General features: G+C 45.7%; 1 protein-coding gene across 1 annotated transcript in view; it reads right to left on the minus strand.

Annotated features, from left to right (window-relative positions):
- Positions 1 to 25,273, minus strand: part of LOC133561711 (sodium- and chloride-dependent transporter XTRP3-like) — a 36,024-nt gene that overhangs the window by 5,074 nt on the left and 5,677 nt on the right. The window contains exons 2-8 of the mRNA XM_061915181.1: positions 23,486 to 23,626; positions 19,652 to 19,743; positions 19,359 to 19,586; positions 16,531 to 16,641; positions 16,225 to 16,466; positions 15,899 to 16,061; positions 4,577 to 4,778 (exon numbers count right to left, since the gene is read on the minus strand). Coding sequence (XP_061771165.1) covers positions 4,577 to 4,778; positions 15,899 to 16,061; positions 16,225 to 16,466; positions 16,531 to 16,641; positions 19,359 to 19,586; positions 19,652 to 19,743; positions 23,486 to 23,626 — 1,179 coding nt within the window. The remainder of the gene's footprint in view (positions 1 to 4,576; positions 4,779 to 15,898; positions 16,062 to 16,224; positions 16,467 to 16,530; positions 16,642 to 19,358; positions 19,587 to 19,651; positions 19,744 to 23,485; positions 23,627 to 25,273) is intronic.

Here is a 25,273-nt window from a genome sequence, read left to right on the forward strand (position 1 = left end):
TAATAGTACATACCCGTAGTTATATTATTGTTATCGTATTCATAGTTCAAGTTTTGGGAATGGAAGAGTTCCCAAACAGGACACATTTAGCAACTTAGTGAACGTCAGTCAGGTCAGTTCAGGATAAATGATATCAGACACTCTGCTTATCACCGTTTTTCTTCTACCTTGCAATGCTTGTAATGTTTTTACAAACCGGCTCCTATTTGTACTAAACCAGTCTTCTTCCTATGCCAGGTTGTAACACTACCGTATTTCCTTGAATTGCCGCCGGGGGGCTAATTAATTTAAAACCTCTTCTCACTCCGGCGTTTACCAAAGACATGCGGTAAATTTAGGCCTGCGCTTATAAATTTGAGTGTGATGTAAGGATACCATCATGAAAAGCACTTTTAGTAAAAAAAAACATTATTATGGTCTTACCTTTACTTATAAATGAAGTCCATGCCCAGCTCCTTCTGATCAAAAGCATCGATAACTTGTTTATAGAAGTCTTCCTTATCTTTCTTCAGCTTTAAAAGTCTCTCTGTCTCGATCGTGATCTTCCTTCATTACCTCCTGCTTTGATTGAAAGTCCAGTTTAGAATACTGTTTTATTTTAGATATGTAATCCTCCATGTTAAAAGTGCAAGCGAGAGTAAAAAAATAAACGATCGCTGCTCACTCTTGCTGCTTGTTGTCACTTCTTCTGCAGCCGAGTAGTCGCAAGAAGGATCACTAGCGCCCTCTACCACCAGGAGGCGGGAGTCATTTAATGACTCATATTTGACACATGCAGCTACGGTATATTAATAAAACATAGCTGCTTACTGTTCTTTTTAGCATATTCAATAGCTTGGACCTTAAATCCTACTGAATAGCTCTTAGTCTTCTTCCCTTTATGCGATTTCTAATTATTGAAATCAGCGTCCTCCATTTTGAAAATGATGACAGGTGAAGTGTCACTCGTGACGTGACAAGTTTTACCCGGCGGAAATTTTTAGCATATGCTAATTATTTGGCAAAACGAGTTTGACCCGGCAGAAATTCTAGACATGAACTGTTAAAGATAATATTTTGCGAAACGCGTTTGACCCGGCGTTAATCCTGAGCCGGTCGTAATGCTAAGCATGCGCTAATTATTTTGCGAAACGAGTTTGACCCGGCAGTATTTCTAGGCAGGCGCATACTATATACCTGGCGGCAATTCAAGGAAATACGGTAGTTTTAGTCAAAGTAAGAACTGAACCTAAATCTTCACTCACATTGTAGACAGAACACGCGAAGGGCATAAATATACAAGTCATAAAAAGATGAAAGGTATGTTTAAGCAGAATATTGAATGTATCTCTTTCTTATTATAAAGTTCATTAATGACATGTCACTAATTGGCAGAGTACTAATTGTGTATGGTCTTGAGTATATTCCATTTAGGTCTATGGGTTCATACTTTGTGTCTACATCTTTTTTCCGGTGTGAAGCGACCGGAATTAGAATCAGCACCTCCAAATCCGAGTCCATGGTTCTCGTCCGGAAAAGGGTGGAGTGCCATCTCCGGTTGGGGAGGACACCCTGCCCCAAGTGGAGGAGTTCAAGTACCTAGGAGTCTTGTTCACGAGTGAGGGAAGAGTGGATAGTGAGATCGACAGACGGATCGGTGCGGCGTCTTCAGTAACGCGGACGTTGTATCGATCAGTTGTGGTGAAGAAGGAGCTGAGCCGGAAGGCAAAGCTCTCAATTTACCGGTCGATCTACGTTCCCATCCTCGCCTATGGTCATGAGCTTTGGGTCATGACCGAAAGGATAAGATCACGGGTACAAGCGGCCCAAATGAGTTTCCTCCGCCGTGTGGCGGGGCTCTCCTTTAGAGATAGGGTGAGAAGGTCTGCCATCCAGTAGGAACTCAAAGTAAAGCCACTGCTCCTCCACATGGAGAGGAGCCAGATGAGGTGGTTCGGGCATCTAGTCAGGATGCCACCCGAACACCTCCCTGGGGAGATGTTTAGGGTACGTCCACCTGGTAGAAGACCACGGGGAAGACCCAGGACACGTTGGGAAGACTATGTCTCCCGGCTGGCCTGGGAACGCCTCGGGATCCCCGGGGAAGAGCTGGACGAAGTGGCTGGGGAGAGGAAAGTCCGGGCTTCCCTGCTTAGGCTGCTGCCCCCGTGACCCGACCTCGGATAAGCGGTTGAAGATGGATGGATGGATCTTTCTTGTATGGATCTTGAAATGGAAAGACCAAGGTTAACATTCCCACGTAGGAACATTCATCATTCCTAGGAAGAAGGCCTCAAACATGGTACCCCCAGGTGAGTATTTGGACACATTCCAATGGTTGTAGCAATTCTAGGGTTTGAGCAATCGAAGCTGACTTGTGTAGGTAATATATTTTCACTTCTTCATGTTTCTCTTGCTGTATTTCACTTCATGGTTCTAAAGTCCAAAGTCATTCCTTTCTCGGCATTCATCCAAGTTTCTGAGAGACTCGAAATCAGCCAATGATTCTCCAAACCGACGCGGTTATTTTCAATCCTGTTCAGCTGTGTCTCAACACTCTGCTGGATGTCTTCAGCTTCTTTCTGAATTCAGACGACATCTTTCTGATCCTTGAAGAAGCTTTGGAGGTTTCTTCTTCTGCTCTCCAATAGTCTTTCACTCGTCATCAGCCTCGTCTTGCATGGCCACTTGGCCTTTTTTATTCTACTTTCTTGTCTCCTCTCATATCTCCTTCATCTGCCCTAAACATTAACTTAGCTCCCAGGGAATGTCTGTTTATACGTATCCTCATTACCAGTTCAATCATTGACCCCCTGCTTTTATGAGCACCTTATCCGTATCGTCTGTTGACAGAAACTTTTCTGTGTGCCAGAACTCTTTTTCCGGGCTGTGCTACCCTCACAAAGCATTGCAACAAGAGAAGTGTCCCACACTTCTCTTTCCCAAAGTAAATCTGTACAGCACATATAGATCATCCATGCGTTTGTTACGTCTCGTCTCGACTACTGTAACGTATTATTTTCAGGTCTCCCCATGTCTAGCATTAAAAGATTACAGTTGGTACAAAATGCGGCTGCTAGACTTTTGACAAGAACAAGAAAGTTTGATCATATTACGCCTGTACTGGCTCACCTGCACTGGCTTCCTGTGCACTTAAGATGTGACTTTAAGGTTTTACTACTTACGTATAAAATACTACACGGTCTAGCTCCAGTCTATCTTGCCGATTGTATTGCACCATATGTCCCGGCAAGAAATCTGCGTTCAAAAGACTCCGGCTTATTAGTGATTCCTAGAGCCCAAAAAAAGTCTGCGGGCTATAGAGCGTTTTCCGTTCGGGGCTCCAGTACTCTGGAATGCCCTCCCGGTAACAGTTCGAGATGCTACCTCAGTAGAAGCATTTAAGTCTCACCTTAAAACTCATCTGTATACTCTAGCCTTTAAATAGACCTCCTTTTTAGACCAGTTGATCTGCCGCTTCTTTTCTTTCTCCTATATCCCCCCCTCCCTTGTGGAGGGGGTCCGGTCCGATGACCATGGATGAAGTACTGGCTGTCCAGAGTCGAGACCCAGGATGGACCGCTCGTCGGGACCCAGGATGGACCGCTCGCCTGTATCGGTTGGGGACATCTCTACGCTGCTGATCCGCTTGAGATGGTTTCCTGTGGACGGGACTCTCGCTGCTGTCTTGGATCCGCTTGAACTGAACTCTCGCGGCTGTGTTGGAGCCACTATGGATTGAACTTTCACAGTATCATGTTAGACCCGCTCGACATCCATTGCTTTCGGTCCCCTAGAGGGGGGGGTTGCCCACATCTGAGGTCCTCTCCAAGGTTTCTCATAGTCAGCATTGTCACTGACGTCCCACTGGATGTGAATTCTCCCTGCCCACTGGGTGTGAGTTTTCCTTGCCCTTTTGTGGGTTCTTCCGAGGATGTTGTAGTCGTAATGATTTGTGCAGTCCTTTGAGACATTTGGGATTTGGGGCTATATAAATAAACATTGATTGATTGGTCATCTACATCAGGGGTCCCCAAACTTTTTGACTCTTTTTTTTGACCAGTTGATCTGCCGTTTCTTTTCTTTTCTTCTTCTCCTCTGCCCTCCTCTCCCTTGTGGAGGGGTTTTGCGGCGGGAACACAGTTCTGGTGGCCATGAATGACGTACTGGCTGTCCAGAGTCGGGACTGCTCATCCAGAGTGGGACCCAGGATGGACCGCTCGCCTGTGTATCTGCTGTGGATCCGCCTCCGCTTGGGATAGTTTCCTGCTGGCTCCACTTTGGACGGGACTCTCGCTACTATATTGTACCCACTATGGACTGGACTCTCACAATATCGTGTTAGACCCGCTCGACATCCATTGCTTTCGGTCCCCTGGGGGGACGGAAAGCATATGCGGTCCTCTCCAAGGTTTATCATAGTCCTCAATTGTCACTGTCACCGACGTCCCACTGGGTGTGAGTTTTTCCTTGCCCTTATGTGGGCTCTACCGAGGATGTCGTTGTGGTTTGTGCAGCCCTTCGAGACACTTGTGATTTAGGGCTGTTTAAATAAACATTGATTGATTGAAAAGTGGTCCAGGTCAACTGGTCTTACCGTTTAACACCTCGTTTGAAACATTCGCCAGGAACTTGAAGTCTCGTAGCGGCGTGGTGATGGCCGTGATGTTGCCCAGCATGCTGCCCATTCCCAGGAGCAGCAGCATACCAAAATAAAGCACTGACCACAGCTGAGGCAGAGGCATGTTTTGGATGGCTTCACTGTAGACTATGAAGGCAAGACCGACTCCCTCCACTGCCTGAAACAGAGGAGAGACCATGAGAAGAGTGCATGGTCTTACATAGTTGAACTACGGCATCAGGAAAGATACTTGGAGGCTTTTAATTTTATTACATGCTCCTTTTTCTACATATGCTTAATGAAGTACTTGGCATTTGAAATGTCTTTTTGCTTTTAACTTGCTTTCCATGAGCAGTTTGGTGGATTATGTTTTTATTGTGACCTGTTCCAAAAGCTGCTCCTGTCTCTTCTGGAAAGAAGTCCTCATCTCAAATCAGTGTGAGAAAAAAAATACACAGAAAGCGTCTCTTCCATTCAAGCCTCTCCACCACTGTGGGCAAGACCCAAGAGCTTTCAAGGACCTCGGGGAGCAGATTGTAGACCTGCATAAGACTGGAATGGACTACAAAACAATCAACAACAAGATTGGCGAAAACTATTGTTGCTATACTTGAAACCATCCATCTTCTTCCGCTTCTCCGAGGTCGGGTCGCGGGGGCAGCAGCCTAAGCAGGGAAGCCCAGACTTCCCTCTCCCCAGCCACTTCGTCTAGCTCCTCCCGGGGGATCCCGAGGCGTTCCCAGGCCAGCCGGGAGACATAGTCTTCCCAACATGTCCTGGGTCTTCCCCGTGGCCTCCTACTGGTTGGACGTGCCCTAAACATCTCCCTAGGGAGACGTTCGGGTGGCATCCTGACCAGATGCCCGAACCACCTCATCTGGCTCTTCTCGATGTGGAGGAGCGCCGGTTTTACTTTGAGTTCCTCCCAGATGGCAGAGCTTCTCACCCTATCTCCAAGGGAGAGCCCCGCCACCCGGCGGAGGAAACTCATTTGGGCCGCTTGTACCCGTGATCTTATCCTTTCGGTCATGACCCAAAGCTCATGACCATAGGTGAGGATTGGAACGTAGATCGACCGGTAAATTGAGAGCTTTGCCTTCCGGCTCAGCTCCTTCTTCACCACAACGGATCGGTAAAACATCCGCATTACTGAAGACGCCGCACCGATCCGCCTGTCCATCTCACGATCCACTCTTCCCCCACTCGTGAACAAGACTCCTAGGTACTTGAACTCCTCCACTTGGGGCAGGGTCTCCTCCCGAATTCAGAGTCCAACCCTCACTGGAAACGTATCCGACTTACTGCCGGCAATGCGGACCAAGCTCTGACACTGATCAGACAGTCCAATACCCCATACTCTCTGAGCACTCCCCACAGGACTTCCCGAGGGACACGGTCAAATGCCTTCTCCAAGTCCACAAAGCACATGTAGACTGGTTGGGCAAACTCCCATGCACCCTCAAGAACCCTGCCGAGAGTATAGAGCTGGTCCACAGTTCCACGACCAGGACGAAAACCACACTGTTCCCCTTAATCTGAGGTTCGACTATCCGGCGTAGCCTCTTCTCCAGTACACCTGAATAAACTTATACTTGATACCGGTAAATGGGGAAAAAAATGGGAGTGTATAGCTGGGTTGCATATAACCTCACATAGACCTCATGCATATGGAAATAAAATATTTTATATGACGTCACATAAACCTGATACATATGGGAATATAATATTTCATGTGACCTCACGTAGACTTGATACATATGGGAATATAATATTTCATATGGAAGGATAATATCTTTGCGCCTGTCACCTAGTCCCCCTCATCCAGCCTGTTCTTGTTATTTCTGGAACTGGACGCACTTTTCACGGGGGACCATCTGGGGTGACCACAGGTTTTGAGGGCTTCCCTCTATGTGGGCTGCTAGGAGCATGATGTTGTAGGTTCTGATAACGCCCAGGTGTTGTTCCAGTGGGCGTGGGAGTCTAAAACAGACCTAGGCAATTATTTTGACTCAGGGGCCGGTAAAAATATATCTTTTTTATATGTTATTATTATTATTATTATTGCCGGTACTTTTATTTCTTCCCCTCCTTCAGGGGGGGATTCGACAGGGCATTTGCTGGTTGTTCCATCTCCATTGTTGGGGTTCCTGCGGGAAGGGTGGGTGGTTCCCGTGGCCTCGTGCTGGGCGGTCCTGCGGTGGCCGACTTGGGTTGGGTGGCCTGGGGCTAACTTAACTTAACAAATCTCTCACACACGTTGACATACTTGAGAAAAACTGAACCATTGGACTTGTGAAGCAAGTGAAGTTCCCTGGCACAATAAAGTTGGAAGTGCCTTCACTAACTGGTCAAGCTGATGTGCACAGCGCCTCCTGCTGGATTAAGCAGTACCTTTTCTGGATTCTTTTTACCAACCCATGTTTTTTCCTGAGAGATTTGGCGGGCCATCTGTGGTGACGTTGGCTAGCTTACTCCAAGGTGGTTTGTGCTTCATGAGCACTTCTGTTAAATATGTCCTCTCCTTGCCTTTTTCCTTCTTGACCACAAACTCCTCTGTTGGTTTCTTGGCAAATAAGACACAAGACTTGAGTGAAAAAGTGTCCATTGCTTACTAAACTCCTGGCATTGGCTGTCAAATTTGTGGCAAATGGGTTCAGAGCAGGAGCAGTAGAAGAAGTCTACCTGGGCTGTGCAATCATTCTGCAGTCCTGTTGCGTCACTCTGTGGAATTGCTCGGTATTACAGGACAATTCATGTGGTCCTAATTATTACACAACTTGCGCAATTCTGTTTTATGTTTTGGCGGGCCCCTTCCGCCCGATTGTAGCTGAGATAGGCGCCAGCGCCCCCCGCAACTCCAAAAGGGAATAAGCGGTAGGAAATGGATGGATAGATTTTGACGGGTCAAATGTGGCCCACGGGCTGTAGTTTGCACTGCCCTGGTACAATCGAAAATACAAAATTTTGCAGAAGTTGTAAGTGTTACGGCTTAGACTTTTGCCAACGCCGGTCATCTTGGATCTGGATCTGGATCTGCCTCCCGGGAGCCTTTTGGCTATGGAGACCAGCTGCTGGGTATCTTCTACACCAGAGTATGTTTGGATGTACTGGAGGAGATGCGGATGAAGGGACAGGGCAGCGGAGCTAGCACTGAGCTACTGGGACGGAGAGGCTTCGCGGTGTCTTGACTGGGTGAGCAGGTGTCGGACACCTCAGTCACCTTGGACGTATCCTCGCTCATCCATTCGGACTGAACACTGGCCGAGAGTGGAGTCGGCTGTCTTGGTTGCTTTGTTGGGTCTGCTTCTGTCTCTGACCATGCTCCCTCCTCCCCGGCAGACGATGGCGTGGAACACCGCCGAGGCCACCACAGTGGATATGTTTATTTTACTTTTTATTCATAGCTTTATGTAGAAGTGTCTGGTTGTATCTGCTTCTTTAATGTCCTCTGTGTTCTTTGAAGTTTGATGTTTCCCTCTTACACACATGGAAGAGGGATGTGTACCATGGTTATGAGTTGTTTTTTTATTTTTTTTATTTATTTGTTTTTTTCCCTTGGCCTCAGTCTGCACCTCCTCTCCAGGGCCCAGGCAAAGACCGATTTTTTAAATTTTATTTTAATCTTCTATTTTTTTCTCCCCCCCCCCCCCAACCCCCCACCCCACTGCCCCCTTTGTTTACCTTTATCTCATCTTTTTTGTAAGGGGCGCTGGAAGCCGGCAGACCCGTCAGCGATCCTGTTCTGTCTCCCTGTAATGTTTGTCTAAACTTGAATGGGATTGTGCTGAAAATTTTAATTTTCCTGAAGGAACTCTCCTGACGGAATAAATAAAGTACTATCTAATCTAATCCGTCTGTGCGCACCTCGGGACACGCCCACGGGCGTGCACATCCAGGGACGAGCCGCGCGCATCTCCGCCCTGCAGCAGCAGCCAGCTGCATTAATTCACAAACAATCACCACACCTGCCCGTAATAAGGGACCTGCCTTCATAAGCCTGGACGACCTGGCATACCGGCGCCGGAGTATAATCAGCTTTACATCCCCTGTGTTGCATCCCTGAGTCAAGCTGTGCGCCTTGTGCTTCCAAATCTTCCCTGTCTCCCCCGCGCTTCTTGGTTTTTCGACTGCCTCCCTCGTTCCTCGACTCCTATCTTGGCCCACAACTCTGATGCTTCTCTCTCGCCCTCTGATCCTGCCTGCCCCATGGACTTCCTCGTTCCTTCGCTCTCGTCAACATTTTGATAAGACACACTTCAGTTAAATTCTACACATAGTCTTACACCATACACTCTTGAGTTTTTGTCACACTTCATTTCCTTGGTTTATTTATTAGTACTATTATCATTATTAGTATTATATATATATTTATTATATATATAATAAATCTCTGTACACTACTGCCACCTGGTGTCTGTTTGCCGTCACTCCCCTTGCAAACCATAACAATAAGTACTCAATGGTCCTTCTCTTGTGGGTCCCTTTTGAGTATTTCATGTGTTGCTGTCTTTGTGAAGTGGAAGCAACTGGTTTTAGTCGTCAGTTCAGTTGTCAGCTGGCAGGATCCTGATGTTCCCCTCACAGAAGAAGTTTGGGGTGGACTTGCTGCTGTTACTTTCACTTTCTGTTAGGTTGTTTTTCCCAATAGCTGATTCCGGGGCTGTGATCAAATCAACTGTCGGAAGCTGATGTGGAGTCATGGCAAAGTTTAACCCTTTGGCAAATACACCTTTTTCTGCTTGGGTAAGAGTTCTGCTTGACCCATCTATTCAGTTCCCACTTCTTACCCTCCAAATGAGGGCTTCCAGTGTGGAGGTGTTCTTACTAAGTTCTCATTTCGGTCTTATTTTGGTTGTGTTGTGCAAGTTGGGCTTTGATTTTGAAGTTATCACCTTTGCCAGACCTCTTCAGGCAAGATATTTTGCATTTTGAGGAGTACCGTATTTCCTTGAATTGCTGCCGGGGCGCTAATTAATTTAAAACCTCTTCTCACTCCGGCGTTTACCAAAGACATGCGGTAAATTTAGGCCTGCGCTTATAAATTTGAGTGTGATGTAAGGATGCCATCATGAAAAGCACATTTAATTAAAAAAACGTTATTATGGTCTTACCTTTACTTTTAAATGAAGTCCATGCGCAGCTCCTTCTGATCAAAAGCATCGTTAACTTGTTTATAGAAGTCTTCCTTGTCTTCCTTATCTTTCTTCAGTTTTAAAAGTCTCTCTGTCTCAATGGAGATCTTCCTTTATTACCTCCTGCTTCGATTGAAAGTCCAGTTTAGAAAACTGTTTTATTTTAGATATGTAATCCTCCATGTTAAAAGTGCAAGCGAGAGGAAAAAATAAACGGTCGCTGCTCACTTTTGCTGCTTGTTGTCGCTTCTTCAACAGCTGAGTAGTCGCAAGAAGGATCACTAGCGCCCTCTACCACCAGGAGGCGGGAGTCATTTAATGACTCATATTTGACACACGCAGCTATGGTATATTAATAAAACATAGCTGCTTACTGTTCTTTTTAGCATATTCAATAGCTTGTACCTTAAATCCTACTGAATAGCTCTTAATCTTCTTCCCTTTATGCGATTTCAAATGATTGAAATCAGCCTCCTCCATTTTGAAAATGATGACAGGTGAAGTGTCACTCGTGACGTGACGAGTTTGACCCGGTGGAAATTCCAGGCACATGGTAATTATTTTGCGAAACGAGTTTGACCCGGCGTTAATCCTGAGCCGGCGGTAATACTAAGCATGCGCTAATTATTTTGCGAAACGAGTTTGACCCGGCAGTAATTCTAGGCAGGCCCATACTATATACCAGGCCACTCTCCCACTTCGCCACGCCGAATGATGAAGACAAGCGAAATAGTGGAGAAGTATCGTGGTGGCTCAGGAGTTTGCTCACGAGTGGGACATGGCCTTGTTCTGGCAGAGAATCACACGTCATGCGCTCAACCCAAATGCAGGGCTAAAAAAAAGCAAGATGTCGTTGGAAGGGACAGCTGAGTAACTCCGCAGGCCGTAGGGGTGAGCAAAAAGTTGTCCAGAATGAAGCTCTGGCTGCTGGTTTATTGTCCATTTGCATATTTAAACAATACGATTCTAAATACACGTACATTTTCAGAAATTACACAAGGCTAATAAATGTCATCTGAATGGTAATCCACAAAAGTTGAAGCTGTTAGTCTGTTTTTTGAGTCCTTTTTGGTTTTTTGATTGTTTGGACTCTTCCGGTGCTGAGTTTGTGTGCACTTCCTGTTTTTGTTACCATGGTTTCTGATTTGTCCCACCTGCTATTGTTTCTACGCACACCTGTTAGTAATTGTTTATGGGAGTATTTATACCTGCCTGCTAGCTTTGTTCATCCTGGATGGTTTGTTTGCTTCATGCAACAGTCACGCTTGTTTCTCGGTTTTGTATTTACCCACTTGCTAAGTCACGTCTTAGCTTCCGTGCGTTCGGCACACTATTTTTGTACTACTTGCTAAGTTCCGCCTTGGCTTTCGTGCATTCGCCACAGAACTTCTGGACTCTGAACACTCTGCTTGCTAAGTATTAGCATTAGCTTCCGGTGCGTAGGCACGCGCTTTATTTTGCCTTTTTTGTCAGTGTTCTTTTATCATTTTTATATTAAACAAGCTCCTACCTGCAATCCTGCCTAGTCCTGGTCCGCTGCATCTTGGGGTGACACCCAACATGCGTTCCAAACGTAACAAAAGCAGCCTCTCTTCTATCTTAGAAAAGTCCAGTTTAAGGATTATCGTGGCCTGGATGACTACAAATCTCAACAGATGTCAACGTTTTGTTTCCAAGATGGCGCCACTGTAGTGGCTGCTATTGACAGGAGCTCTGTGTCATCCTTTTGTGTTCCTGATGTTCCCCTCTTATCTTCATGTATTCTTGTTTTTTTTTTCTCCCCCCCCTTTTGGTTGGGGACCTTTTGGGACTGTGTGACAAGGGGTCGCACTTCCGTGACTTCTGCGGTGCTTTTTTGTGAACTTCTGGATCTGCGTCCGGGGAGCCTTTTGGCAATGGAGACCAGCTGCTGGGTCTCTGCCACACCAGAGTCCGTTTGTAGACACTGGAGGAGATGGGGATGAAGAGACAGGCCATGCTCACCCCACCCCAGCAGACAATGGAGTGGAACACTGTGGTTGCTGTTTTAATTGTTGTAGCTGTATGTAAAAGCGGCTGTTGCGTCAGCTCTGCTTTTTTAACGTCTTTAATGTCCTTTGTGTTCTTTAAGACTCCGGCTTATTAGTGATTCCTAGAGCCCAAAAAAAGTCTGCGGGCTATAGAGCGTTTTCCGTTCGGGCTCCAGTACTCTGGAATGCCCTCCCGGTAACAGTTCGAGATGCTACCTCAGTAGAAGCATTTAAGTCTCACCTTAAAACTCATCTGTATACTCTAGCCTTTAAATAGACCTCCTTTTTAGACCAGTTGATCTGCCGCTTCTTTTCTTTCTCCTATGTCCCCCCCCCCCCCCTTGTGGAGGGGGTCCGGTCCGATGACCATGGATGAAGTACTGGCTGTCCAGAGTCGAGACCCAGGATGGACCGCTCGTCGGGACCCAGGATGGACCGCTCGCCTGTATCGGTTGGGGACATCTCTACGCTGCTGATCCGCTTGAGATGGTTTCCTGTGGACGGGACTCTCGCTGCTGTCTTGGATCCGCTTGAACTGAACTCTCGCGGCTGTGTTGGAGCCACTATGGATTGAACTTTCACAGTATCATGTTAGACCCGCTCGACATCCATTGCTTTCGGTCCCTTAGAGAGGGGGGGTTGCCCACATCTGAGGTCCTCTCCAAGGTTTCTCATAGTCAGCATTGTCACTGGCATCCCACTGGATGTGAATTCTCTCTGCCCACTGGGTGTGAGTTTTCCTTGCCCTTTTGTGGGTTCTTCCGAGGATGTTGTAGTCGTAATGATTTGTGCAGTCCTTTGAGACATTTGTGATTTGGGGCTATATAAATAAACATTGATTGACATTGACTACTTAAGACGCATCTTCGCTCATCCTTGCGAACTGGACTCTGGCTGAGAGTTAGTGGGCGGCCGAGGGTGGAATCAGCTCTCTTGGTTGCTTTGTTGGGTCTGCTCCTGTCTCTGGCCATGCTCACCCCACCCCAGCAGACAATGGAGTGGAACACTGTGGTTGTTGTTTTAATTGTTGTAGCTGTATGTAAAAGCGGCTGTTGCGTCAGCTCTGCTTTTTTAACGTCTTTAATGTCCTTTGTGTTCTTTGATGTTTGATGTTTCCCTCTTACACACATGTTTATGTGTGCTATGGCTATGAGGTTTTTTTCCCCTTGGTCTTGTTGCGTTTGGACCAGATGTTACTCCGAGGGAACTTAAATTGCTGGTCAATCCCAAGTTCTTTTGATGACACTTAAGGTGAGTTTAAATGATCACCCAGAACAGAAGAGGTATTTTGCAATTTTTGCCAAAGCTTTGGAGAGACCAACCTAAAAACAACACATTCAAATCGCCCAGTTAATCTGACATTCAAACAGGCAGAGACTACTACTTCAATCCGCAACAGCCCCCACCCTCCCCAGATTGGATATACAGGTTCATTGTTCTACTAAAGATAAGATATTTAGGGAGTACTCCAACTTCCTTCATTCCAAAGCTTCAAGGTTAACACACACACAGTTTACTTGCGGACAAACAGAAAGAGAACAAATGGAAAAACACTGGATGTTTTCAAATATGACTGTGAATATAAAGAAGTAACTCTTGCATATATAAATATATACTCTCCACAGTCTCAGTCTGGACCCCCTCTATTCAGGGGCCAAGGCTTAGACTGATTTTTTTTCTCAGCCCCCCCAGCATTTACCTGTTTCTCAACTTTTTTATAAGGGGCGGCGGAAGTTGGCAGTCCGGTCAGCGATCCCATTCTGTCTCCCTGCAATGTTTGTCTGATCTTGAACAAGATTTGGCTGAAAATCTTGAATTCCCCTCGGGGATTAATAAAGTATTTCTGATTCCGGGCGCAAAATATATCAAAGTTGCTTGCTGCATCCTTAAAGGCCTACTGAAACGAGATTTTCTTATTCAAACGGGGATAGCAGGTCCATTCTATGTGTCATACTTGATCATTTCGCGATATTGCCATATTTTTGCTGAAAGGATTTAGTAGAGAACATCGATGATAAATTTCGCAACTTTTGGTCGCTGATTAAAAAGCCCTGCCTGTACCGGAAGTAGCAGACGATGTGCGCGTGACGTCACGGGTTGTGGAGCTCCTCACATCTGAACATTGTTTACAATCATGGCCACCAGCAGCGAGAGCGATTCGGACCGAGAAAGCAACAATTTCCCCATTAATTTGAGCGAGGATGAAAGATTCGTGGATGAGGAAAGTAAGAGTGGGTGGGTGGGTGGTTGCCCACATATGCGGTCCTCTCCCAGGTTTCTCATAGTCACTGTCACCGACCTACCACTGGGGTGAGTTTTTCCTTGCCCTTATGTGGGCCCTACCGGGGATGTCGTTGTGGTTTGTGCAGCCCTTTGAGACACTTGTGATTTAGGGCTATATAAATAAACATTGATTGATTGAGTGAAGGACTAGAAAAAGCCTATACAGTGGTAGCGATTCAGATGTTATTAGACAAATTTACTACGATAATTCTGGAAAATCCCTTATCTGCTTATTGTGTTACTAGTGTTTTAGTGAGATTATATGGTCGTACCTGTACAACCTGAAGGTGGGCCCCGCACCTTTCTTCAGCACCAGTCGACGGGTGGTGGCGATGCTCATCTCTGCCCTTCGCAAGGGACCCTCTTCGAAACACGATCTTTCGAAATGATCGCTGCATAATACACTGTACTTTGTGTATGTGGTCCAATCCAACCGTGTTCGCTTGACAGCTCTGTTCCATAGTAAAGCTTCACAGTCATCTTTCGGGAATGTAAACAATGAAACACCGGCTGTGTTTGTGTTGCTAAAGGCGGCCGCAATACACCATGAATTGATTAACGTGGACCCCGACTTAAACAAGTTGAAAAACTTATTCGGGTGTTACCATTTAGTGGTGAATTGTACGGAATATGTACTGAACTGTTCAATCTACTAATAAAAGTATCAATCGATTGAAAAAAAAAAAAAAACGCTTCCCACCTACAGCTTTCTTCTTTGACGTCTCCATTATTCATTGAACAAATTGTAAAAAATTCAGCAACACAGATGTCCATAATATGCGATGAAAAGAGATGACTTATAGCTGTGAACGGTGCTGGAACAAAATGTCCTCTACAATGCGTGACGTCGCGCCATACTTGCCAACCTTGAGACCTCCGATTTCGGGGGGGGGTCAGGGGTGGAGCGGAGGCGTGGTTGGGGGTGTGGTTGGGGCGGGCCGTGGTTTGGAGGGGAGGAGTATATTTACATCTACAATTCACCAACTCGAGTGTTTCATATATATATATATATATATGAAATACTTGACTTTCAGTGATTTCTAGCTATATATATTTATTTTATTACATATATAAATAAAATAAATAATTGAATATTAGATGGCACCTATCAAATACACAGTAATAAAAATACAGTTGTTCTACTAACTGTACTGTGCTTGCTGGTTACTAAAAAAAAAAAAAAAAACACTTGCCTTTCACTATTTGAGTAACCTTTGTTTTGCCATTTGCGTACTGGCGAGAAGTCACTTGTCGTCAGGTGCGCAACACCACATTAATCGTTGGCCAATCAAAAAGCAACCCCATATCGCTATAGCCAACATTCACCAGGAGATGGCGACAGACAACATAGAATCACTCTATTACAGACGGCGTCGCCATGGCTATAACTTCCTCGTTCTTCTGCTTCGTCTCCTTGTGTGTGCAGTTTTTTATTAAAATCCGTAGATGTTGTAACGTGACTGGGCAGGCAAGCTGTTTATATAGTGGGAAAGCGGACGTGAAAACAGGCTGTCCTCACTCAGGTCCGCATGGAGCTGGAGGGGGCCTGTCCTCCAGCTGCGCTGAATTTGGGAGATTTTCGGGAGAAAATTCCTTCCGGGAGGTTTTCGGGAGAGGCGCTGAATTTCGACTAGCGACGTGCTAGCATGATACTTCCGCGCGAAATTTTAAATTGCAATTTAGTAAACTAAGACGGCCGTATTGGCATGTGTTGCAGTGTTAATATTTCATCATTGATATATAAACTATCAGACTGCGTGGTCGGTAGTAGTGGGTTTCAGTAGGCCTTTCAGTTTTGATGTATGCGGGCCTTTGTTTAGAAACGCCTGGGTTAGGGTTAGGGTTAGGATGTTGTGGTGTAATGAACAACTCACTGTATCCAGTTCAGAATTCAGGTCACAGTTTTCCAGCTGATTGGCAATTTGAGCAAACTGCTCCGGGTGCGTTGCATTGAGCTTAACAACCCAGTCCAACACACTGTTGGTGCTGATGCTGTCCTCTGCCAGGTCGAAGGCATTCAACAGCAAGATGCGGGTCCTGAAAATGGAAAGTATTTCCATTCATGATTGGATCGATCTTTAACCACAAACTCAACACTGGTGAACATTGAAAATTTACTTGGGCTGTGGAGTCATTGTCAGTTCCTATTCATTTGGAGAGTCCCTCATACACGAACCATTAGTAAGAACTGCACAATTACCTCTCCAGACAGTTCTCGTAGTTCACTGTGGCTTTGAAGCCATAGATGGAAAAGGTGACGATGGAAGCAAAGACGGATGTTCCGCTGTTAATGAGACCGACAACGAGGGCCTGGTGCTCAAAGTTGTTGTGGTATGGGTTGTAGCTGGAAAAAGCTATGAGCGACCCAAATCCGAGCCCCAGGGAGTAAAAGATCTGAGTGGCAGCATTGATCCAAGTCGTCGGGTTGGCCAGTTGCTCCAGCTGCAATCAGGTAGAAGAATGGGTCAAGGTGGAGAACTTTGAGTTTGCAAATATTCTTCCTTACCTTAGGGGTGAACATGTATTTGATACCATTGAAGGCACCAGGAAGAGTTAAACCTCTGACCAGGTAGATGATGAGGACCACATATGGAAATATGGCAGTGACGTAAACCACCTGCAGACAGCAATCAGGAAAAAGCATGTCAATGTCTGATAAACCTGACCCTCTACCTTTGACCTCCATTGTGTTTCAAGAGCAACAATATTGTGATTGCTCCATCATCCAGTCCTTCCACTAAGCAACGTCATCGGCAAATGAGGCAAATGACGGATTTTTGAATGAGTTACCATTGGACCGTGGACCATTCTGAATCAATCAATCAATCAATGTTTACTTATATAGCCCTAAATCACTAGTGTCTCAAAGGGGCTGCACAACCACAACACAAACCACTACCACATCCTCGGTAGGCCCACATAAGGGAAAGGAAAACTCACACCCAGTGGGACGTGGGTGACAATGATGACTATGAGAACCTTGGAGAGGACGAAAGCAATGGATGTCGAGCGGGTCTAACATGATACTGTGAAAGTTCAATCCATATTGGATCCAACACATTCGCGAGAGTCCAGTCCAAAGCGGATCCAACACAGCAGCGAGAGTCCCGCTCACAGCGGAGCCAGCAGGAAACCATCCCAAGCGGAGGCGGATCAGCAGCGCAGAGATGTCCCCAGCCGATACACAGGCAAGCAGTACATGGCCACCGGATCGGACCGGACCCCCTCCATAAGGGAGAGTGGGACATAGGAGAAAAAGAACTGGTCTAAAAATGGAAGGTTCTAAAACCCAGCGAGAAGAGGAGAGAAGAAACCATTCTAACTGCTAAGCTGGTGTGGCCTTTCCACCTTCTCCCAGGTTGTGGGTGTGTGATGAAGCAAGCCGGACGTCTGGTCAGTGAGTACCGTAGCTTGGAATATATCTGGCCAAAAGGTACAGTGGGGCAAAAAAAGTATTTAGTCAGCCACCGATTGTGCAAACGCGACGAGTTGAGTTTATACCAAAAAGTTCTATTTTGCTTTCATCTGACCACATGACCTTCTCCCAATCCTCTGCTGTATCATCCATGTATCCATTTTGGTATAAACTCAACTGGTCGTGTTTGGAGGAAGAAGAATACTGAGTTGCATCCCAAGAACACCATACCTACTGTGAAGCATGGGGGTGGAAACGTCATGCTTTGGGGCTGTTTTTCTGCTAAGGGTACAGGACGATTGATCCATGTTAAGGAAAGAATGAATGGGGCCATAAATCGGGAGATTTTGAGCCAAAACCTCCTTCCATCAGTGAGAGCTTTGAATGGTTGACCAAATATTTATTTTCCACCATAATTTACAAATAAATTCTTTAAAATTCCTACAATGGGAATTCCTGGATTTTTTTTTCACATTCTGTCTCTCACAGTTGAAGTGTACCTACGATGAAAATTACAGACCCCTGTCTTAATTTCAAGTGGGCAAACTTGCACAATCGGTGGCTGACTAAATACTTTTTTGCCCCACTGTATCTCTCTCTGAGCAGCCAGGCAATCATCCCTTATACCCCAAAATTTTAGCATCTCCAGTCTTTGAGTTCATATTACTCAAAATAAGCGCACCTATTCTTGTCTGCGAGAGGGCTTCTGTTGACATGATCTAAGCATGATGACTGTTATTTATGGAGACCTGCCCTGGAGAGTCCTACCATCAACCAATTGACTGAGCCTTGCTTTGGTGAAGGGGATGCTCACCACCTGCGCGTCTCATACAAGTCATGGCTGGCTGCCTGCTCCAAAAGGAATGTACTTTTTTACCAGGTGCAAAGATGTTATTTCTTAGACTAGCAGATACTACACTAGTTTGCATGTGAAGCAGTGACACAAAAAAATAATACTTGTTTTGTACATTTCAACATAAGTCTAACTAGAACTGCGTTAAAGCAAAGTAACCAGCGAAGAAAAGGAACTGAGCAAGCCAATAAATAAGCCGTGTGTCTCCCTCCGCTGCTGGACCACCCAGAGGACCCGCTGACGACGCGCCCGGACATGCCCCTGCTCACGCTGGGCGCAGCACGCCCACGCAGCGACAAGCCTGCACTCAGTTACCAATCTGCTCACCTGGTACTGATGAGGGCAAGTTCAATAAAGGACCAGTGGACCCAAGGATCGGCGCGGGAACTTGGTTTCTCTAATCGGACTCCGTAAGGCTCATGCTTTCTCTCTCTGCGCTTTTCCCTCGTGTTCTGACATCCTTGATTGTTCTCCCGTGTTTTCCGCAGTGTTTCCCTTCCGTTGCCCTGGATTTCGACTGCCTCTCTCGTTTCCCGACTCCTCGCTCGCCCCCGGACTACGACGACTCGCTCCTGCCTATCCACCCAGCTTCCGCCCCTGAACAACCCTGCCTGCCTTGCCCTTGTCTGACAGCACAGCGTCTCCATCACTTAAGGTAAAACGCTCCAATTAAATACTTCACATTGTCTTACACCATACACACTCTTGGATTTTTGACACACACCATTCTATAGTTTATACTCATTTGTTTGATTATATATATATATATATATATATAGTGCATATATATAATAAATCATTGAACATACTGTCCCCTGGTGTCGGTTTGCCGTCACTCCTCTTGCAAATCCATAACACCAGGAGAAAGAATAAGATTAATAATAATAAGAAGAAGAAGAAGAACAACAACAACAAGGTCCAAATCAGTGATGTCCTCTTGATATCGGACCAATATCAATATTGGTACAGTACACTGGTAGAGGCTACTTGTACTGTTCAAAGGCTGCAAGTGCACATTTATCCATGAAATTATTCGCTGTCAAATGGTCCTTTGAGCGTCTCTCACCTTCCCCGATGACTTGACTCCGTGTATGATGAACAGGTAGGTGATCAGCCAGGCCAGCAGGAGGCACAACGCCTGGCTGCTCTTCACGCCGCCATTCTCTTGGATGGAAGTGGAAATGTCCACGGTTTGTCTGTAGAAGAAGTACTGGGTAGAAGAAGCCTTCTGGCACTCCTCCAGCGGCCCGGTCATGTTGGCGTTCAGCGGGCACTGCGACCAGGGCAGCACCGGCTGGGAAGGCAGAGCGTGAGTTGAGGAAATGACAAGCTGGTGGTGGTTGTCAGCCGGCTGCTCACTTGGAAGGAATTGAAGAGGTACCAGAAGCTCCAGGCGTTGATGACGTTGTAGTAGAGGCAAAGATACAAGGAGGCCACCACACTCGCCAGTCCTGCAGACAAATCAGCTTTTCTTCACATGAAAACATAAACAAGCCACTTTTGCTGTCTACAAAAAGAAGCATAGTAGACTTCAGTACTCCTCTCCATGTGGAGGAGCAGCGGCTTTACTTTGAGCTCCCCCCGGATGACGGAGCTTCTCACCCTATCTCCAAGGGAAAGGCCCGCCACCCGACGTAGGAAACTCATTTCATGATCATAGGTGACGATGAGAACCTAGATTGACCGGTAAATTGAGAGCTTTGCCTTCCGGCGCAGCTCCTTCTTCACCACAACGGATCGATACAGAGACCGCATTACTGAAGACGCCGCACCGATCCGCCTGGCGATCTCACGATCCACTCTTCCCGTACTCGTGAACAAGACTCCTAGGTACTTGAACTCCTCCACATGGGGCAAGATCTCCTCCCTAACCCGAAGATTGCACTCCACCCTTTTCCAGGCGAGAACAATGGACTCGGACTTAGAGGTGCTGATTCTCATCCCAGTCGCTTCACACGAGTGTGCAAGTGCGAGCTGAAGATCCTGGCCAGAGGAAGCCATCAAGACCACAACATCTGCAAAAAGCAGAGACATAATCCTGCAGCCTCAAAACCAGATCCCCTCTGTTGTGTTTTTGTCATTTCCCTGCCTTCTCTTTATTTTTTGTGTCAGTTTTTTCCTCAGTCAATTAATCCCCAGCGAGGCACACCTGCAACAAATCTCTACCCGGTAGTATTTAAGCTCGTCACCGCCAGCTGGTCCCTGCCGGTAATTGTCTCCTGCACCTCCTACGTGCACATGTCTGATTCGCTTCGTCTTGCCTGGTACATTGTCGCTCCTTATTCTTATAATTCCTCACCTCTTGTGTTTGCTCTCTAGCCCCCCTCAGGTTAAGATAATTTTTGGGTTGGACTCTTTGCTTTTGCTCAGTGCGTCCTGGCCATCACCCCTGCCGACCACTGAGGGACCTGCTTTTGTTAGTTTTTTCATGGTGTGCACTTCTGCCCCATCGCCGTTGGTTAAACTTTTTGAACTCATTAAATTGTTTAATTTTGGTAATTCAACCTCGCTTCCCGTATCTGCATCCTGGGGTCAATTTCTTGATCAAATCTTAACACCCCTCAATGCTTTGGACTGCACACAGAAGTTCAGCCTTGTAAGGTAAACCTAAGGTCAAGTAGAATCGCTCGTTCCTTACCCAATTTCATCTTCTGTATTTGGAAAAACATAATGTCAGCTTTCCATGTAATCGCCTGTGTCATTGCATCTGTGCAATATTTTGGGCAAATATTGTTTTTAAAAATATTGATACACTTCTTTCTACGTACATTCAAGTGAAGTTTTATCACCACGTCTTGCTTCACTCAAAAGCACTTCTGTCAGCCATTTTGGAATGGCCTCCGAATTAATCGGGCTTAAAAAAATTTCCAACTTTCAATAAACAATTTGACCCACATATTTGGGTCAAACCCACATGATTGACCACAGTTTGACCCACATGATTGGGTCAAACCCACAAGGTTGACCACAGTTTGAGCCACATGATTGGGTCAAACCCACAAGATTGACCACAGTTTGACCCACATGATTGAGTCAAACCCACATGATTGACCACAGTTTGAACTCGTGATTGAGTCAAATCCATATGATTGACCACATAATTGGGTTAAACCCACATGATTGACCACATAAAAAGGTCAACCCCACATGATTGACCACAGTTTGATCCACATGATTGGGTCAAACCCACATGATTAACCACAGTTTGAACTCATGATTGGGTTAAACCCACATGATTGACCACGTAATTGGGTCAAACCCACATGATTGACCACAGTTTGACCCACATGATTGGGTCAAACCCACATGATTGACCACAGTTTGACCCACATGACTGGTTAAACCTACATGATTGACCAGAGTTTGACTTAAATGATTGGGTCAAACCCACATGATTAACCACAGTTTGACCCACATGATTGGTTCAAACCCACATAATTGGTTCAAACCCACATGATTGACCACAGTTTGACCCACATGATTGACGTCAATTCGACCCACTTGATTGAGTCAAACCCACATGATTGACCACAGTTTGACCACATGATTGGGTCAAACCCACATGATTGATGTCAGTTCGACCCACATGATTGGGTCGAACCCACATGATTGACCACAGTTTGACCCACATGACTGGGTCAAACCCACATGATTGCCCACAGTTTTACCCACATGATTGGGTAAAACCCACAAGATTGGGCCAAACCCACATGATTGACCATAGTTTGATCAATTAAATTGGGTCAAACCCACATGATTGACCACAGTTTGACCCACATTATTGGGTCAAACCCACATGATTGAACACATTTGGACCCACATGATTGAACACTGTTTGACCCACATGACTGGGTCAAACCCACATGATTGACCACAGTTTGACCCAAATGATTGGGTAAAACCCACAAGATTGGGCCAAACCCACATGATTGACCATAGTTTGATCAATTAAATTGGGTCAAACCCACATGATTGACCACAGTTTGACCCACATTATTGGGTCAAACCCACATGATTGAACACATTTGGACCCACATGATTGAACACAGTTTGACCACATGACTGGGTCAAACCCATATGATTGAACACAGTTTGACCCACATAATTGGGTCAAACCCACATGATTGACCACAGTTTGACCCACATGACTAGGTCAAACCCACATGATTGACCACAGTTTGACCCACATGATTGGGTAAAACCCACAAGATTGGGCCAAAACCACATGATTGAACACATTTGGACCCACATGATTGAACACAGTTTGACCACATGACTGGGTCAAACCCACATGATTGAATACAGTTTGACCCACATAATTGGGTCAAACCCACATGATTGACCACAGTTTGACCCACATGACTAGGTCAAACCCACATGATTGACCACAGTTTGACCCACATGATTGGGTAAAACCCACAAGATTGGGCCAAACCCACATGATTGAACACATTTGGACCCACATGATTGAACACAGTTTGACCACATGACTGGGTCAAACCCACATGATTGACCACAGTTTGACCCACATAATTGGGTCAAACCCACATGATTGACCACAGTTTGACCCACATGACTGGGTCAAACCCACATGATTGACCACAGTTTGACCCACTTGATTGGGTAAAACCCACAAGATTGGGCCAAACCCACATGATTAAACACAGTTTGACCCACATGATTGACCACAGTTTGACCCACATGACTAGGTCAAACCCACATGATTGAACACAGTTTGACCCACATGATTGACCACAGTTTGACCCACATGATTGGGTAAAACCCGCAAGATTGGGCCAAACCCACATGATTGAACACAGTTTGACCCACATGATTGACCACAGTTTGACCCACATGACTAGGTCAAACCCACATGATTGAACACAGTTTGACCCACATGATTGACCACAGTTTGACCCACATGATTGGGTAAAACCCACAAGATTGGGCCAAACCCACATAATTGACCATAGTTTGACCCATAAGATTGGTTCAAACCCACATGATTGACCACAGTTTGACCAGATGGTTTACTGAATCAATGTTCTGAACCTGATCATTTCCCTTTGTGTTCCTGTCTTAAAGGAGTACACACAACAACTCATGTACAGGTGATTCCAGACTTGTGAACGTCCAAAACCATTCCAAAAAGTAGACCTAAGTCGTTATTAAGGTTTCCTATCCAGCACTTACCCACACCCCCCAAGTAAGGGCTGATGGCCGACCAAGCTCCAATGCTCCCCAAACGCATCTTCTGACCAATGGCCAGTTCCATGTAGAACAAGGGCAGACCCTCAAGAAACAGCATCAGCAGATATGGAATCAAGAATCCGCCTAAAAGACAGAAGCACCATCTGATGATGTCACTCATGATGTTTTATCACGATATTTGCTTCATCATTCAAATACTTTTCATACATCATTACATCCATACAATAAAAACACATATGAATCACATATTTATGTCGGGCTTCACGGTGGCAGAGGGGTTAGTGCCTCTGCCTCACAATATGACGGTCCTGAGTGATCAGGGTTCAATCCCGGGCTCAGGATCTTTCTGTGTGGAGTTTGCATGTTCTCCCCGTGAATGCGTGGGTTCCCTCCGGGTACTCCAGCTTCCTCCCACCTCCAAAGACATGCACCTGGGGATAGGCTCCTCCCACCTCCAAATACATGCACCTGGGGATAGGCTCCTCCCACCTCCAAAGACATGCACCTGGGGATAGGTTGATTGGCAACACTAAATGGTCCCTAGTGTGTGAATGTGAGTGTGAATGTTGTCTGTCTATCTGTGTTGGCCCTGCGATGAGGTGGCGACTTGTCCAGGGTGTACCCCACCTCCCGCCCGATTGTAGCTGACATAGGCACCAGCGGCCCCCACGACCCCAAAGGGAATAAGCGGTAGGAAATGGATGGATGGATAGACACTTACATCATGTGTTGCCTTAATTCTAACACTTATGTAAGACTTTTAAAGTCATTCTGATAGTAAGCTAATGTACAAACCCCGTTTCCACACGAGTTGGGAAATTGTGTTTGATGTAAATATAAAAGAAATACAATGATTTGCATATAATTTTCAACCCTTATTCAGTTGAATATGCTACAAAGAAAACATATTTGATGTTAAAACTGATAAACATTTTTTTTTTGTTGCAAATAATCATTAACTTTAGAATTTGATGCCAGCAACACTTGACAAAGTAGTTGGGAAAGGTGGCAATAAATACTGATAAAGTTGAGGAATGCTCATCATACACTTATTTGGAACATCCCACAGGTGTGCAGGCTAATTGGGAACAGGTGGGTGCCATGATTGGGTATAAAAACAGCTTCCCTAAAAATGCTCAGTCTTTCACAAGAAAGGATGGGGCGAGGTACACCCCTTTGTCCACAACTGCGTGAGCAAATAGTCAAACAGTTTAAGAACAACGTTTCTCAAAGTGCAATTGCAAGAAATTTAGGGATTTCAACATCTACGCTCCATAATATCATCAAAAGGTTCAGAGAATCTGGAGAAATCACTCCACGTAAGCGGCATGGCCAGAAACCAACATTGAATGACCGTGACCTTCGATCCCTCAGTCATCAATCTCTAAAGGATATCACCACTTGGGCTCAGGAACACTTCAGAAAAACACTGTCACTAAATACAGTTTGTCGCTACATCTGTAAGTGCAAGTTAAAGCTCTACTCTGCAAAGCGAAAGCCATTTATCAACAACATCCAGAAACACGGCCGGCTTCTCTGGGCCCGAGATCATCCAAGATGGACTGATGTAAAGTGGAAAAGTGTTCTGTGGTCTGACGAGTCCACATTTCAATTTTTGGGAGGGAAATATTCGACATCGTGTCATCCGGACCGAAGGGAAAGCGAACCATCCAGAATGTTATCGACGCAAAGTTCAAAAGACAGCATCTGCTATGGTATGGGGGTGCATTAGTGCCTAAGGCATGGGTAACTTACACATCTGTGAAGGCA

This window comes from Nerophis ophidion, linkage group LG11, assembly GCF_033978795.1.
Source record: "Nerophis ophidion isolate RoL-2023_Sa linkage group LG11, RoL_Noph_v1.0, whole genome shotgun sequence".
Taxonomy (NCBI): Eukaryota; Metazoa; Chordata; class Actinopteri; order Syngnathiformes; family Syngnathidae; genus Nerophis; species Nerophis ophidion.